The following is an 18,903-nucleotide window of genomic DNA, read 5'->3' as shown; positions in this document are numbered from 1 at the left end:
AGGAATGGTAGATTTAGGCTGTTTTCTCTTACCATTTTTATATTTTGGCTGTGTATATAATAAATACTCTCCATAAAGAAAATGAAAGATTGGCATTTATTCTCCATAGCTTTCCATTTCAGCAAATGATGATCTCGTGCATTATTATCCTGGCCTGTGCAGTCAGTTCACTCCTAGATAACCATCTTATGTTAGAGGACAGGTATCATGTATCTCTGTGTGTGTGTGTGTGTGTGTGTGTGTGTGTGTGTGTGTGTGTGTGTGTGTTTAGAGACAGGGTCTCATCATGTAACTCTGGCTGTTCTGGAACTCACTATGTAGACCAGTCTGTTCTCAAATTCATAGAGACCAGCCTGCCTCTGCATCCCACATGCCAGAATTAAAGATGTGGGCCACCGCACCTGCTAAGTCATGTATCTTACTAGTTTTAAAATACATATGTAGTAGAAAATCAGTCAAAGTTACTGTTGTTATTACTGTTATTCACAATTTGTTAATATGTAAGTCAAAGAAATAAATAACAAAGATACTACATTTTAAAGAAAAGAACAGTGTGCTATAGCTGTCAGTTCTACCAAATTACTACTGTGCTGGAAAAAAATATCAGTTGTCAGCTAACACTGGCTCCAAGTATTCATTGTCCTCATGTCATGCTGCCTCGGTGTTTAGTTAACAACAGGACTTTGCAAATATAAAGAATTTTAACCATGCTGGGAAACCTCTGTAGTCAGAGATTTAAGTAGTATTAATGATTCTTTTACAGATACATGCACTTCTCATATAGCACACAAATACCTTTTTAGGAAAGACGCTAACTGAAAATGAGAAGGCATTGCTAGTTCAGCACTTGACAATACCCCTAGGCTGTTAAATCAGTTTTCAAAACTAATCTGCAAAGGATATAGAGCTGGCTTGAGAGATGAGGGAATTGGATGGTAAAGAAAGATAATTGCAGTGGACAGAAGAGGGGATAATGAACTGTGCTTCTGAAATTAGGGACAATGCACAATGCCTCTGAAAATATGCACTCAATATTAAATTCAGAAACCCCTATCTCTGTGAGATTCCTCACAGCCAATCTGGTAAGAGTTGATGAAGTGTTGGGCAACTAAGGTCCAGCCCCACCTCTGTCTGTTTTTCTCTGTGACTTCAGATGAAAGCAGAACATAGTTTTATACATACATCTTTTTGTCCAGATGTCTTTGCTGTCTTTTAAAGGAGATGCGTTTCAAATACGTTAAGGACCTCAAAAAAGGATTGTCTATAAGATACTATCCAGGCCTTTATGTAAAATATTTACAAATAAATAAATTTTAGAAATTTTGCAGTCAATTTTACATATAACATAAAATGATGAATGAAGTGTTCAATTCCCTCTTGAGTTAGTGAATTGAACAGATGTCATGGTGTGGGATGAAGGAGGTTGAGAGGTATTCACAGAGTGTCACATTTCAGGAGTAAAGAGCAAATAAGGAAGAGCCTTAACTTACAGGTATAGGAAGTCATGAATGGTCTCATGAAGGTGCCACCTCCCTGGGGAAGATCTGTTAATACCCTGGGGGTCACTGATGGTTTTCATTTAAGAAAGTTTTTCAAGTCTCTCTTTATTCAGAGGGAACTTGTTAGTACAAGGGGGATAGGTCTGATGTCCCTGCTTATTTCTGTGGTTACTATGCATTGATGGGAGAATACCACCTAGACATTAACTTGTGATAGACCAGTCAGACACTGGATCACCTCTGTGGTACTAGCTGATATCTCGAGGCTGAGAAATTCAAGGATCGTTTGTAAACATGGATGCTTTGATTTCAGTGCCACTTAGATTAGAAAATAATATTTTACAGAATTTCTTAGTGGTTTTGGTGGGGCAGTACTTGAAATCCAGCCATGGATCTTGTGCCTACTGGTGAATAGCATCACAAGATCAGTGTTAGAACTTTTCTCTGTGCCTAGCTCAAGATCTGCAGTGATAGATGATGATTTTAATTCACTCATCTTTTGAATATAGGAAAGATGTGGCCGTCTTCATATTATATGTCATCAAAATGGGGGTGTCTTGCCTAGTGCCTTGATTCTTAAAAGCCTAATTAGGACCCAGGGTGTTGATAACTTCAGTGCCTTGGATGGTACTGTGATGTTCTAGGAGACAGTGTAAAGTGTCATTAATGAAAGGCGAGTATAGGTCATCGGAGAAGGGAACAGACTGAGGAAGCCTGGGGTCATGGTGCTATGTCTCTGGGTGAGAACAATCTCAGTATTAAATGAGAAGAGATATTAATGAACACACGGAGAGATGGGTGAGATCTGAGGAGACCAGGGTACCTGGAGAGGGAAGCATTGGACAGAAGGGGCCATGCTGTCTTCTAAGCCTGGAAGAGAACCAGCAATGTCTTCAAATGTGAAAGCAGCGCATGGAGACGTCATTGTCTGAACAGAAGGGCCATCTACTCACTCTTCCCTGCCAGCAGCACCACTGGTAATGAAGCAGGCAGCTAGGCGCAGGCACTCAGCAGAGAAGCAGATGTGTACGAGGCCGAAAGGTTGGTTCTTGCCTCACAGCACAGTGAACCTTGACACACACATGGCGGTGAAATGGCCCTGGCCATTTCAGTGGGGGAAAGAAGAGTGTAAGACAGAGTGTGGTTTCCAGGCCTGCTGGCTGGATGATTATGTAACTTAGCTGGTGGTGAGGAATACTATGAACACATTATGCTAATAAGTAGAGCCTGGAAGGAGCCAAGAGAACACCCTCCCTTCTGGAAGGCACCTCGGTGTTGGGTGTGGAGGAGTGCATAGTCTGTACCAGAGAGAGAGAGTTGTAGGAAAAAGGAGTATTTTTAGGAAAGAACTACATTGCAGTTGAAGCTTACTGAGTATTCTTAGTAACCCAGAGGTGGGGAGTATTCTGGGCAACAGATGAACAGCTCGTAAAGAAGGTTTGTGAAGCACAATGAGATTCCACAGGGCACAGTTGGAAAGGGTCAGGAAGGGTGGCACTCCGGCCATCAGAGGGGATTTAATGAGGGCAAGAGAGTAGACACCCATAGGAGGTAAAGTCAGCCCTGATTTCAGGACCAGCACCAGCCTTTGAAGCTGGGAACCAACTGAGTACAGCTATTTCTGCTTGTCCATAGAGGTGGGAGTGAAGGCATCTAATGCTGGATATGTCTAGAAGCCAGAGCAAGGACGGTAGCCTCGTACATAGATGCACAGAATTCCTGGTGTTACCATTTCAAAGAAACACGGACATCATTTTAAGGAGGAAGAGGGATAACTTAAAGCTGGGAGTTTAGGCAAAGGTACAAACCTGAGGAGGAAGGCGAACAGGAGGAGAGAGATTTTAGGCTACGAGCAGATGGAAACATTTAAAAGGAGGGGGGAAAAAAACTAGAAATCTCAGAAATAGAAAATATTTTCTTTGTGACAAACCCAGTGCATGAACTAAAACCTAAACAAGGTACTGTTGATTTAATACTAAGGAATTCTTCATAGCTACAGCTCACAAAAATAAAGGGAAAAACCTTAACTATGCTGTAGACCCGATATGTGAATTAGTTTTTCTCCTGAATGGAACAAATAGACCGGATAAAGCCTTTGCACTGCATTGTTGAGCTAGACTAGAAAGGAAGGATTGGTCACAGAAACTGAAATGACAGGTCTTCTGCCGAGCAGTAAAACTGACCTCCCTGCATGGAGGGCTTGGTGCCCCTGCTGGTGGTGCTATATTGAGAGGTTCTGGAAGCTGGGGGTGGACCCTCACAGAAGGAAATAGGTCATTGGTATTCTTGGTGGTGTCTCATCCTTGACCCCTCTCTGTCCCTTTTCTCTGCTATCTGGCTGCTGTTCTGCCTTGCTCCTCCCTGCTGTGATGCACTGACAGCTGGAGCCTTGAGCTTGTTGCTGTCTGTTGCCTGGCACGAGTGCTGCTCAGAGTGGAGAGTTCTGGTCCAGGGCTAGAGCCCTACAGAACTCCAGCTCTACCACAGGGTGACGTGAGGCCTATTTCCCATAGAAGACAAGTGGGACTGTTGTAGCAATAAGGGGAAATGTTTCCCCTGAGAGTTTGGTATTTGTGAAAATGAAAACCTAAATGGCCAGTACACTTAGGAAGCAAATGTTGGTTATTGAATAGACATAAATTAAAGCATAAGCCAGGTAGACTCCCAAAAAGGATGAGAGACTAAATCCAGTGCAGTGAGTGGGCAGGTTGGGACTACCTATATGACAGCTGGGGTAGAAGTTCAGCTACTTTGGAAGATAATCCAACAGCCTTTAGGAAATAAGATTGATGATGTACATACCTTTAAATGTAGAAATAGCCCTTCTATATCTGCTCTGGAGAAGTGTGGCTCATATGCACAAGGTTTAATCAAGAATGTTTGTTTTACAAAATGCTTGTAATAGCATAAGCAATTAGAAACAACTCATGGGTCCGTCATGATGAGAACATAAATTCGTGTGTGTTATCACATAGTGGGGTATTATTGATTAGTGAAAATTAATGAGCAAGAGCTACCCATACTGATACTGCTAACTCAGTTTCTTACTACATTAAAAGCAATCTGCAAAGGAACTATACAGAATGCTATTTACATGAATATAAATATGTAGATGTAATAATATAAATATTCATGGAAACAATATACATCAGATCCAAGGTACTGATTTCTTCAGAGGGGTGAAGAGAGAAGAATAGAGCTATCATTGTACTTTAACATAAGATACCATTTTACCTCTTAGGACACCTGATGCAGACAGTAGCGTAACAGTGAGGCTCATTATAAGTGACCTGTTACTCGCTTTCACAGAGGTTGATTGCTTTATTATCTGTACTTTCCCTATGTACCTGAAGTATATCACAATAGTCAGAAACTGAGTGAAAGAAACTTATGTCACTGTGAGAAAGAAACCAACATGAGACCGGCCAAGGTGGGGCCTGTGGAGTGTTTTCTGTGCAGAGATTTATCATAGGCAAGTGCCTGTACAGAGGGAAGGAGCAGCAGGAAAGACAGGAAGGGTATCCACCTCTGTGTAGACTGACAAAGCCTTAGCCACGCCCAGAAGGAAAGTTCCTTGGACCCAGCCTCTCTAGGCCTCTGTAGACAGCAGCTACAGGAGGCCAACCCAGAGGGCGTGGCTGTGAACAGAGGGGTTCTTGGTGTCTTGGTAGCTCCTACTCCTATGTGAGCTAGGGCAGTGAACCCTTCTCCTTGGACTGCAGGCCTGTCCACAGTCTTCATGAGATGCAGCATCGTTTCTGTTGTCCTGATGCTCTCTCAGTCTTTATGGATGCATTTACGATGGCAACAACGTTAGGATAAAAAGCCCGATGCTCCCGCGGTCTTTATCACTGTGTTTATAACGGTGATGATGTTAAGATAAAGAGCCTTGCAATACATACGCTGATTAGCTTTTAGAGCATATTGGTCCCTTCATTGTCCTTATAAGGCTGTGGCTTTATTGACTGGACGTTGAGGATAGTCACATGCTATCACTACAAGTTCTTCTCATTTTCATTTCCTTACTACCCCTTCCTATTTAAATGCCCAGTTCTGAGTACTGGTTAAGGATCAGTCAGTCACATTTTTATGTTTAGAGGATAAAACATACAAATAATATCTTAGCCTAATTATCTTAATGAGTGTTATTTTAGATTCCATTGGATGTGTTTTGTTTGACTATATAAGGCTACCTTCTTCATCACTCAGTCAAAGAAGGCAAAAGGGACAGAATTATCAAATAACATATAACCTGCTTGTCCATTTGGGTGCCAGTTACATGTGCTACTTGACTTGTGTTCTGTAGAAATAATATTTATCATTAGATAAAAGGAACATATACTTTATCTGAAAGTGCCCAGAGTTATTAGATAACAGTTGCTGATCAGTGCTGTCCAGCCTCCTGGTACTCTGCCTTTGGCACCAAGATGATGTCCTACTAATGAGAACTGTGGACTCATAAGTGGGGTGGTTTTGATAAATTAGTGAGTAATGTTCAGTTGTGTGGACTCGGGGACTGTACAGATATAATAAAGACTTTGTTCTGTTCATTAGGATGTTAAAGTAATATCCCAACTGTCACACTGACACCATGGAGTCAGTTCCAGCACGGATTCAGGGGCCTTCCAAGTACTTCACATCTGTGGATATTTCCGAGGCGCCTCAGCATTCCTAGTGACGTGCAGACCAATGCTCCTAATTAAGCAGAAAAGGAGTTCAGCTAGTGTTTTTAATGACTTTTCACACTTATGACAGTAGCTGGAGAGCAGAGCTTCTAGAACAGTTTACAAACTCCCCCAACAAACTTAGTCAGCTAGTGTTGACGCAGCCCCCAGGCCTAGACACACAGCTTATGTGGGGGTGGTTTCTGTGTAAGGAAGGTGACCTTGAGACCTGATTCAGGAAGTACTGTACTGCTCGGCGGAGGCGAGGTGAGGGAGAAGAGAAGACTCCTGCTTCCTGGAGCCAGTCTGCAGGTGAGCATGTGAGTCACTGTGTGGCCCAAGCATGTCCACATACTCAGTGAAAAGTTACTTGCCTCTGGCTATGAGTAAGGAGTAATGAGAAACTATGTCTTGTCTAACTCCAAGTAGAAGTTTTCTTTATAGTCCCTTGAAAGGCCCTTTCAGAAGCCATATAGAAGATGCCACAAACACAATGGAATGTTTTTCTATAAAAAGGAACCTTTTTTTCCATGGCTATGTTCATGTTTGAGATCTTACTCTAGTGTGGCAACTTGCGTGGTCCTAAGTGGAAAAGCACGCCAGCCCCCCAATCCCTGTTTGCCATTGAGAGCAGGTGTACACATGATGTTACAGATACTTGGGGATCTGGGAATCATCCTTTTCTGGGCCAACTTGATACAATAGCTAAGTATTGTGGAGAGAGGTGTATCTAATAAACAGCCGAGTAAAATGTGTAAGAAAATAGATCACACACACACACATCCCCCAAAGCATCTCGAGGTGAGCATGGTGCTGATTCCTAAGCTTATCTTAGCCTGATACAGGATAGCATGGCGTGGGCCCATCTGATCTTCACTGTGGCCTTCCCCTCATCGAAGTTCATTGTGTTAACCAGCTGCTGTTCATCAAGGCCGTATCCAATGAGCCTGTAACACCAAGTTCAGTGGGAAAGGACCTCAGCGTCAGAGAGTAACGAGCAGTTAGCATCGTTTCTCTAAACTATTCTAGATGGTTTCCTTTTCTGCACAGAAACTATTATTTTCCTTAGGCACATCTGTTGATACTTGGGTTTGGTTCCTGAGCTGTGGGTGTTCTGTTGAAAAAGTTCTTGCCAAGTTTCTGTGTCTCGGTTTAAATTTGGATCTTTGATCCCTTTTGGATTGATTGTTGTACAAGGTGAGAAAAGATGAGAATCTCACTTGGTTCTTCTGTAGGGAGAAAGCCAGTTTTGCCAGCACCATTTGTTAGTCCGTTCCCCTTCTCCCCGAAATGTATTTTTAACTCTTTTGAAAAAATTACATGTATCTAGCTTTGCTGTTTTATCTCCAGTTCTTCTGTTCTATCCCATTGGTCTACCCATCTACTTTTATGCCAGTACCAGGCTGTCTTCATCACTATAGCTCTATAGTATAATTTGAGTGTGGAAATTGTGATATCGCCTCTATTGTTATTACTTCTTGGGGTTGCTTTTGTTATTTGTGGTTCTTTTGTGGTTTTATGTAAATTCTTATGTTTTTTCTAAACCTTTGAAATATGACATGGAAAATTTTATGGTATTGTGTTAATTCTATAATTTTGGTAGCATAGACATTTTCATATTAATTTTCCCTAACTAGAAATATGGAATATTTTTCTGTTGTCTAGTATCTTCTGTGATTTCAAAAGGTTTTTCCTGTCATTGATTAAATATATTTTTAAATACTTAATTTTAACTGGTTATGGCAGCATGTGCATTTAATCCCAGCACTTGAGAGTCTGAGGCAGGAGAAGAACATCTGTGAGTTCCAGACCAGGCAAGGCCACCTAAAGAGATAGTGAGACTGTCTTCTGTCCCCCTCCACATACACCCATACATGCATGCACACAAAACCCCTTAACTTTGGAGGAAGTTCACAGCACGGGAGAAACCTTCACCTGCTATACTGAAGACAGACAAGGGGCTGATATTCAGAGATTACAAAGAATTTCAGGAATTAAATACCAAGAAAATAAAACTGAATAAATAACTGGTTTATAAACAGTACAATGGCCACCATGTTCAGTATCCCTAGTCATCAGAGAAATACAAGTTAAAACTATTTTAGATTCTACCTCAATCCTCCCTCCCTTCCCCCACCATCAAAATGGATATCATCAGCAAATCTGACAGCAAATCTTAGAAAGGATATGGAGAGAAAAAAAAAAAAAAGGAACCCTTATCCAGTGTTGGTGGGAATGCAAATTAATATAGTCATTGTGGAAATCAATTTTGAGATTTCATCCAAAACAAAACAAAACTCCCTAAACATAGAAATACTATGTGACCCAGCCAGGCATCTACCCAGGGAGCTCCATACTCCACTACAGAAATATTTGTACCCTTGTTTACTGCTGTTTTATTCAGAATAACAAAGAGTTAGACAATCAAGTTGTCCATCAATAGATGAATGAGTAATGAAAATATTATGTATTTGAATACTACTCTACTCTAAATAAAAATGAAATTTAAAAATTTCAGGAAAGTGAACTTAGAATGTATAATATTAAGCAAGGTCACACAATCACAGAAGAGAAAAAAACTAGTATATTCTCTCTCATTCAGAATGTGGACAAGAATGTATGTGTATATAAATGCATGTACATGTGGCTACAGTACTCATTAATAAAAAGCTAAATATGAAAATATAGAAGGACTGAAAGCAGGCAATAGATACAAGATACAAGCAGGCAAAGATCATTGTTTTTCAAGTTCTAATTCTGTCAGGATTTAGTTTAGTGGTGGATAAGTGCATAAGTACATTATGGAAATAAGTGAATAAAGTTTGAATGAGCTCTAGGTTCCATTCTAAGTTGCTGTTCCAACTGTGTAGAAGTTTAGTGAGTTCTATATAGACTTTAGATCTGGTTAATTTTAGAGTGTGTTTTTTTTTTTAAATATTGAAGTTTTTGTAATAAAGGCTACAAAAATTAAAAGTACATATAAGTATTTTAAGAATAGTCCATGGAATTTACAAAGCCAATGCTGTTGAGTAGTCATTGCAGAGAATTAACACTTAAGTAAATTTTATGACAAACAAGCATTAACATCATCCTAACTATTCCCTTATTGTTCACGTGCCTGTTATTTCAAACCAGCAGTTATTGTCAAATTAAACTACTTACAGTTGGATAGATATGTGGGAAGAAGATACTGTGGTGCACAAGGCCCTGGTGTGTTTTTGCAGATGTTATCTGTAACTTAGAGTTTTAGTAAGCAATGTGTCTGATCTTCGGTGTTTGATAGCTTGATGTGCTCCCTGGTCATCAAGTCCAATCAAGCTAACAAAGAGAAGCACAAATAAAGTATAACCACTTAATGACTGAGTTGGATTGCTTTTCTGGTGTAGCATAAAGAATATTTGTCTAGATATCTTTCCTACTTCCCAGTACAAGTTCAGAGTCCATGGTACAGCATAGTCTTTTCATTTGTTTCATTCTGCGGGGTGGCAACATAAATACATTTTGAGGAGAGCAATCTTTTTTTGGTTATGTTATAGAATGAATACAGCCAGATACTGTGGGGTTCATATATTTCCATGGTGCAGTGACTTGTATCGAACCTGGTACTGTGATTCCCATCATGGAGATTTGTGATTTTAGTGAGGTCCTGACTGGCAGTAAGCAGGGAAGATATGAAAATTAGCCATTAAGGAGAAGGAGCTCTGGATGGTTGGTATGTTCACATCAGATAAGATGTCTGCATACCCTTAGTTTAATGTAGCACTTTGTAAAAATACTGGTTAAAACTTTGATGAGACCTGAAAACAAAGGGCACATAAGTATCTACATGTTTTCATTTCCAAACAAGAGCTAATACTTGAGTTTTCTCAATGTAGACACCCACATGTCCACAGGTAATTGTTCATACCCTTCAGGACCCAACTGCACACACTTCACTGTAGCTCTGTGTGATGGGTATGTTCCTGTGTTTCCTGTGACAAACATGCATTCTTATCTTTCTGAGCAGCAAACCTGGTCGCCTTATATGCCTTTTATCTCCTTGAATCACAGGAGCTTCAGTTTCAACGACTCACCCGAGAACTGGAAGTGGAAAGGCAGATTGTTGCCAGTCAGCTAGAAAGATGTAGGCTTGGAGCAGAATCGCCAAGCATCGCCAGCACCAGGTACAGGGCCAGTGGCTCTATCTTTATGCACCCAAATTACATGTCTCAGTAAGGTAGCGGGGCTGCAGCAGCCGATCCTGGAGAATGCTATTCCTGTTAACTTCCATTCTGAACCTGAAACTCAACATGTATTTGTTTTGCCTGTGGGAAGCTGCTGACAGTATTGATTGTCCTTCAGTCCTGTGCTGGTGTGTGTGATACAGCACCAGTGAGCTCATGCAGCAAGAAAGGGCTGCTGCCTTCAGAGACATGACGTCTTGTATGCACACCATTGACGGACACAGCACAGTCAATGGCTAGCTGTCTAGAGTAAAGAGTTGGCTGGTGCTTGAGCAACATGCCATAGACTCTTAAACCTAACAAATATTTCTAAGTGGTATGGTCGAGTTGGCCTTTAGAAATGCCTTCAATTTACTTTCAGTTTTTCTAAAATCTGCGAAAGTGCTATATACAACAATTACACTGAAATAATCCAAAGTGTTCAAATATGGTAAGTACAGAATGTTCATATTTTTAAGGTCACAATTTTTTTTTAATTTAAATGGCCTCTTCTACTCTTTAAAAAGATCACTATTGTATAAATTACTACCATATCCTGCATGTATTAATCACTGCTTATCTGTAGATCTATTTCTTAAAAGTTACATATCACTAGAAGCATACTATTTTTAACATTTGCATTTTTAAACTTGACATATGGAACCTGCACACAACAACCCCCACATCACATCAGTTATCTCTAATTACTTCCTTACTCTCCTCAGTTTCTCTGTAGCTACCTGGAGACATCTTCTTGCTGAGTAAGATGCTGCCTGTAGCTTCTCTTTCCTAGTTAGTGGTTGGTGTGATTTCTAAACTCTTAGATTTCATTTACATGAATGTTTCAGACATCAAGCATACAAATAAAGTCAATAGGACTGTTGAAAATGTAAACATAAGTGGTCGTGGGTTTTTTTGTTGTTTTGTTTGTAAATATCTGGAAAGCTTTTTTTCTTTTTCCCCTTTTCTTTTTGCTGGGTGGTGGTGGTGCACGCCTTTAATCCAAGCACTCAGGAGGCAGAGACAGGTGGATCAATGTGAGTTTGAGGCCAGCCTGGTCTACAGAGCTAGTTCCAGGACAGCTTCCAAAACAATACAGAGAAACCATGTCTCAAAAAAACAAACAAAAAAACAAAACAAAAAAAAACCTGTTTGTTTTGTATATGTGAGTGTGTATTATGTGTATGAGTGCTCAGGAGTGCCATGTGAAGATCTGAACAGTTCACAGGAGTTGGTTCTCTCCCTTTTCCATGTATGTCCCAGGGATCAAATTCAGGTCATTAGACGTGGTGACTTCACCACTAGCCATCTTGTTAGCCTAAGTAGTCTTTTATAAGACTACATAAACAAGGAGCAATATTATAAAAACTATAATATATATCTATATAACATATGATATATATTATATAACATTATAAATTATGCCTTTTGGTTATCAGTGAAATAATTTACCAAAGAAAGGGACATTATAAAAGCAAAAATTATCTTGTGATTCTACTCAATAGTTTTAGCATTAAAAAGGAAAATCTACAGATTCAGGAATATGATGTCTGTGTTTTCATAAAGGATGGACCAGATGAATAGAAAAATAGAATTTTATATTAGTAAGAAAATTAATCAAGTATGTGAAGGGCTGGACAGAATGCATGATCCTGGCAATAGCTGACTCAGGAAAATCAGATTTATCCCGCTAAACTTCTAAAAATAATTTCCATATCAATAATAAAAGTTGATGTCTAGATAAAATGAGAAAGCAAACAAACAAAAAATTTAAAAAAAAAAAAAAAAAAAAAAAACCCTTTGAGCTGCCTTTGTAGGAAGCTTGGGAATTACCAGACCCTGGCATAAGAACGGGAGTTGTGTTTAATTTCCATGCAGGGACTAAGAAATGAAGGCTTGGGTATATGTACAAGTTAGTACATTTGAATTGTATTACCTCATTAAGTTGTACCCTAAAGGGCTACACACAAAGCAAACACCATACTATGTGTGGATTTGTAGTCCAGCAAAACTGTCTTCATTATTCAGGATTCCCCATCTTTGTAACATCCACCTCTAAAGATGAGTTCACAGTAAGATTTTATAAAGCATAAAACCCCCACAAGGTCGGGATTTTCCAGTGTATGTCCCTTCACAGATGCATCCACTTGTGATATCCCCTTCACAAGAGCTGAAGAACCCTGAAGAGAGGTGCCAGCACACCGAAGTAGCACAGACACAAGAAGGGATGCATGGGGGCTGGGATGGTTTTATATGCTGCACTACATTCCCATGTGGTAAAAGTTTGCATTAAGATTTTTCTTGGGTGGGGGGATCTTGACAGTGGCTAAAAATCAGTATGCAGAAAAACAGAGTCAGTTCCCAGCTCCCCAAACTACAAGCCACTGCATTAGGTTTCCATACAATCCCTTAAATGGACCCTAGTTTTAGGTTTCCCACCCCCTCCCTCTTTGATTCTCACATTCCAGTCCCTGCTCCTTGTCTGTCCACAGCTATTTCCCCTTCCTAGGGACATACATCTTCCCTCTTACTCCCCTGCTTCCCTTCTACCTCCCCCCCCCACCTCCTAGTTCCTTACTTACCCCTGTGCTTATACAGATTTTAGCTTGCTTATTAATGTCTTCACATTAACTAATTAACTAATGTCCACATATTATGGAATACATACCATATTTGTTTTTCTGAGTCTGAGTTATCTCACTCAATAAAATCTTGCCCCCAGTTCCACCATTTATCCACAAATTTAATTTTTTAATGGTGGAGTAATACTTTACCATTGTGCAAATGTACCACATTTTATTTGTTCATTTATCTGTTGATAGACATCTAGGTTTTTTCCATTTTGTGGCTATTACGAATAGAGCAGCAATGATCATTCCTGAGTGAATGTTTTTGTGGTAGGATTTGAATTATCCTTTGGGTATATGACCAAAAGTGTTACAGCTGGATCTGGAGGTAGATCATTCCCATCTTCCCGAGGAACCACCACACCGATTTTCATTGTGGCTGCTCAATGATCACACTCCCACCAGCAGTGGAGGAGTGTTCTCCTTAACCAGCATGAGTTGTCATTTGTTTTATTGATCTTAGCCATTCTGGTGTGTATAAGATAAAATTTCAAAGTAATTTTGACTTGCCTTTTCCTGATGACTAAAAGTGTTGATCATTTAAGTGTTTCTCAACTATTTGAGTTTCCTGTTTTGAGAATTCTGTTTAGCTTTGTACCCCATTTTTAAAATAGGTTATTTGTTTTCTTGATATCTAGTTGGCTTTTTTTTTTCTTTCTTCTTGTATATTTTGGATATTAGTCCTCAATTGGATAGATGCATAGCTGATAAAAAATTTCCCAGTCTGTAGACTTCCACTTTGTCCAAATGACAGGTTCCTTGCCATGCAAAAGCTTCTCAGTTACATGTTGTCCTATTTATTAATTGTTGTTCTTAGTGCCCGTGCTATTAGTGTTCTATTTAAAAAGTCTTTTCCCATGCCAATTTTTAGCACTTGAAGTTGTTCATTAGTGAACTCATGTGATAAAAGATCATAAACAATATTTTGGAACAACCTCAATTGAATATAGCAATACCTTTTCAAAGGAAGGAAGAAGTTACCAAGAGCTAAGCTTTGGCCAAATCTGTAAAATTGTATTTAACACAGCCATCTGGATCAAACATGACAAAATGCTAACATCTGTTGAGTGAGGGTGTATTTATTATATGCATGGTGATTAAAGTTTAATTTTTGAAATATTAATTAAGGGTATATAATTGAATTGTACAATTAAATAGATTTTCTTTAAAATCTATAAACTACATATTGTAGGTAATAGTTTAATTACTATCAATTATTTTTATTTTCTATTTTGTGTGTGTTTCATGTTTACTTCTTACTACCTAATGTCGAAGTCATCATATCACCAGATCTTAATTCAGTCACTCCGGTAATGCTGGCCCTTGGTTGTGGGGAACCTCATTTGGAGAGCCATAGAATGCTGTGATGGTGGATACAAAGCGGAATGAGAAGGAAATTGGCAGCCAAACAAACAAACATGTTACACAATCTGTAGAGTTACTAGGGACAATGTTCTTCATTCCATGCACTCACTCCAGTCTCTTCTCAGAGTCATATCATCTTGTATTCCTGATGGCCCAGCTAAATACTCACCCCTCTCCATAGCTTTCCCCAAGTTCCTGGGGCAAGTCATTTCCCTTCAGACAAATTCATAGCTGTTTCTCTGTGCTTGTGTTAGCTCAATGTGAGGTGGTGAGGCCCAACCATTGCATACCAGTGGCTTAGCAACCCAGTTCCCACCCAAATGCTTGTTAAGCACATAAAGATCCTTCCTGAGGAACAGCAGCTTTGGAGTTCATCAGAGGATGTTTTGCAAATTCCTCACTTGGGATCCTTGGCCTTTCCCTTCTGCACAACTTTAGGATGCTTTCCAGAGGACCCACAAATGTGGTAGACACAGCTCCTCAGCTCCAAGGCCAGCGTCGCTGTACACCAACCAGGAGCCATTCAAAGAAGGATGTTAGAAAAGAGAGTAGCAATGTTCTGTTGTGTTATATCAGAGACAGTCTACTCATGCTGCCTTCTGGCCTCTCACTGTCTGTCCACTGTGGAACCAGAGCGTAAAGATATACATAGAAATTAGCTCTGAGACCCAATACCCTTTGTTGTCAGCCACCAGATTTGCTCAAAGGGCATTGTAGTAAAGTCCCTACTCAGAACCAGGATACCTCCTTTGGGATTTTTTTTTTCTTTCCATTTTTGTGTAGAACGAGTTTAATCAGAAAAGTAGGCATAACCTGTTGTCTTCTTTAGGATTTTTGTGTGTCAGTGAAGGTAAGATAATCTGTAAGACTGTCTAATGTTTTATCTTCTAAAGATGCAGCAAAAGGAAACAAAAAAAATATATTTTATTGACTTTTCAGTTGCCCACAGTTTTTGCCATTGCTGTCCTTACTCTGAATGAGAAGGAGCTAGCACAATCTGGTCTTCCCTGGGGACACTGTTCGAACAGTGAACAGTTTAGTTCCTCATACCTGAGCTACACCTGCTGTGTGCCCCGTTAATGTTAAAACAATCTCTTATGAAATTGGTCAGATTTTTCTCTTAGTTACTCCAGAAGGGGTGTTCCAAACAAGGCAGTGAAAAGCTAATTTTATATGATTTTTCCATTTGCTTTATTTTCTGGCATACTAACATTTATAACTAGCAGTATTGGTACATTTATAATGTTTCTGGTGTGGACTTGATGGTGTCCATGAAATAGTGGGTGACAGTACTTATTCTGAGTACACTGTTGCTGGTCTAGTTAATATTTCATCTCATCCAAACACATTTGAGGCATCTTTGAAAATACAAAAACTAAAAATAAAATGTGAGGATTAGAGGAAGTGGAGGTAAAATTTAGAAAGATAAGATGAAGCCAAGATTAAAATGGAACAACACAACAAAATGTATATGTAGCATACTTTGCATTGCTGAGGTTGAGAGCAATTTTGAGAGAGTTTTGCCCTGAGCTTCCCAGCAGCCATACTGGAGACAGAAAGTCCTGATGTTAAATGTGCACAAGATTGGAAACAAACCTGGCTAACGAATGTCACAATGTTCACATATAAGGGAAATGAAGCAGGCTGCTCAGGAGCATCCTCCCATCCTGGGTACCAAGACTTCAGTGCTTTCTCCTATGTGATCACATCAGGAGAGCTCTGTCTGACCCTCAGTGGTCTCTGCCAACAAATTGCACAATCAAGCTCATAGGGCCACTTCTCATTGCTAAATGGAATATAGATAGATGAAATGGCAACTTTGCTAAAAGTAATTCCCCTGGGGGCCAATTCTGAAGTCTAGCTTGGCTCAGGGTGATATTTAGCACATGAAGATAGATGAATTGCTTTCAGGTCCGCTAGGCAGGCAGCCTACCATGACTGTTTCTGTCTGCATAGGTTTTGAGAGTCATGGGTGACAAGGGATGCTGAGATGTGAGGTGTCCTGTGTTGCAGTTCACTGCACAGGTGTGTTATATGTACCTTAGTGACAGAAACGGCTCCCAGGAAGCACTGCAGTATCGCACAGCCCAGCATGCGGTGAGAAAACCTCACAGCACCCAGAAGCCACACAGAGAAAGAAAGTGTCCTGTAAGCTTTCACTATCAGATTTTGAGGATTATGGGATTTTGTCCATTTTTCCCTACAGTGGCATCAGTGGAGGATTGTGCACACAGTAGCCAAGGTAGGTTTAACTGGCTAAAGAAGCAGTAGAAAGACCTGGTACTCACCACAGGACTCTGTCACCTGGACTCTGTGCCCACCTGCTCACCCTGGAACCTGCCCTCCTTTGTTTCCAAAAGCATGGAAAGGGGTGGAGGGAATCGTTTAACCAAGACCATATTCTCAGTGTGTATTTTATTGACTGGAGTTAAATAATGATCACCGTAGACAATTTGTGAAGTGCAAGAAAAAATAAAGGGACAAATCCATAATTCTGCCACTCAGAGATAACTACTGTATTTTAAAGTCAGGTGTATTGCAGTACAAATTGCAGCTAATCCACCCCTTTGTAGTACAGTTTTATGATTTCTAGCTGACACAATTGGCATAGAATTGTGTGGCCACCTCCACAGTCCACCAAGAGTATTTTCATCATCCTCCCCAAAATGAGACAACTACTTTCAAGACCTTACTAAATTTCTTTCTCTTCACTTTTTTTCCTTTAAATGAAAGTATTTCCCAGGAGTAACTTTTCATCTTATTCTTCAAGTTGCACTAATATGGCAGTCTTATTAGTTGAACAACTTTTAATGGCCCTCAGTTGTTCAAGAAATTCCAGGGAAGCAATAGCTTGGAGGCCAGTGATGCTCATTTGGCAGCAGGTCGAGATTCCTGCAGCCTTCCAATGGCAGGTGCACAGTGAGGGAAGGAAAATGCTTCCAACCAGCTGAAGAGAGCAGCCTTCAGGTGCACAAGGTATGCCTGTGTTCACATCTCATTCAAACAAGGAAATTGTACTAGTTGTTCATCTCACTGGGTCATAAAACTGGACAAGAATAGGAAATACAGTGAGGAGAAAATCCAGTAATGGAAAATGGGAGTCTTCGAATCCTTGAGACTCTTAAGTTTTAGTGCAGGATTTGAGAGCTTTCTGGTAAGAGACATGAGATACTATTCTATTGCCCAGAAACTCACCCTAACTGCTAGTCTTTGTTTCTCACTTACTTCTAGATGAGTTTAAATTTGTGAAAGTGTATTTATTTGCAAGCTATAGATCTGTTTCTCATACTTTACCTTATAAATCACAACTTTTTCATTGATGAAGATAAAAGTACTCAATTTACATCTATATTGAAGTAAAAAAGAGGCTCGTAGTTGCAGACTATTGAGTTTTCTTTGCTTATGTGCTGTTCAGATGCACTTTTCTTATTGAAAACAGTGTCCTTGCTGGTGGTGGCTGCTGTCTTAAAGCCTGCAGACAGAAAAACCCTGTCCCTGTACCCATGTAAAGGAAAAGGGGCTGTGGGTGGCAGCATTGACATTACTGACATCACACTCACCCCAAGATTCTCTCTTACCGTGCTTTAAAGCCCCAGACAAGAACTCTTGATGGTTTCACAAAAGATAGTGCAGCTTTGACTGTCTTCTTTTGCCATGTAGGGAAAGAACTGTTAGTTTTTAACGAAAAGAGTTGATTCCTCACGGTCACTGAAGCCTTTGGAAAGTTTCATGATTTTGCATTTTATGGGTCATTGGGGTACCCATCAGGCCTCCATTGATACCACTAAAAATTCTGAAAGTATTTTGGGACTGACAGTAGCAGGAAAGGTTTCTTCATGGTTCAAATCTTTTTCAGTGAGTATTTTTTAAATCACTGTAAAATAAACTGCCTCAAATAATGCCTTCTTTGAAATAGTCTTTGAAAAGATTGTCTGTTCCTTGACATTTATTACTTACTTAATTTACCGCTTTGGGAAGATGTTTGAAAGTGTTCTGTCCCTTTGACATTTAGTGCTTTAGCCTTCAAAACTTGGAGGATTTTTATTATTGTTGTTAGATTGCTTTAATGAGATAATTTCATATAACCTTCAAATTTGTACTTTCAGAGTACAGAGATGAGTGGGTTTTAGTACATTCATAAACGTGTTCACCCATTAGCATTACTGCCCTACTCTTTCCTTCTCTCAATGCTGGGAGCTATTTCCTGTTGGCTGTGACTCCATTCTAGATTATATATATACCTACACATACACACACATACATACATACACATTTGGTTCTTTGTATCTGCCATTTTTCACTTCATATGTTCAAGGTTCATCCATTCTGTATATAGCTTGCCTTTTTATTTCCAAATATTGAATTATGTGAACATAGCACTTTGTCCTCATCACTCGTTATGGGCTATTGTGAAGGCTGCTGCCTTTGACTTTTAGGGGAAAGCCCAGGGTGTTTGCTTCAGCTCTTCTTGAGTTAGGGCCTTGGCAAGCCCTTTGGGCCTCCCGCTGTCTGAGGTTGTTGAACTTCTTTCCCTCTCCTACTTTCT

The 18,903-nt window shown here is 39.9% G+C and overlaps 1 protein-coding gene across 17 annotated transcripts in view; it reads left to right on the top strand.

Moving 5' to 3' along the window:
• Pkp4 (plakophilin 4) overlaps positions 1-18,903 on the top strand; it is a 208,669-nt gene that overhangs the window by 108,729 nt on the left and 81,037 nt on the right. For 15 of the 17 annotated variants that reach the window (XM_051184651.1, XM_051184653.1, XM_051184648.1 and 12 more), the window contains exon 3: positions 10,214-10,326. The exons of the other annotated variants lie outside the window; for them this stretch is intronic. In XM_051184651.1, coding sequence (XP_051040608.1) covers positions 10,214-10,326 — 113 coding nt within the window. The remainder of the gene's footprint in view (positions 1-10,213; positions 10,327-18,903) is intronic. 17 annotated transcript variants of the gene reach the window in all.

Source organism: Phodopus roborovskii, unplaced genomic scaffold (genome assembly GCF_943737965.1).
Source record: "Phodopus roborovskii unplaced genomic scaffold, PHOROB, whole genome shotgun sequence".
NCBI lineage: Eukaryota > Metazoa > Chordata > Mammalia > Rodentia > Cricetidae > Phodopus > Phodopus roborovskii.
Note: the sequence above shows the minus strand (reverse complement) of the source record. Positions and strands in the feature narration are given on the sequence as shown.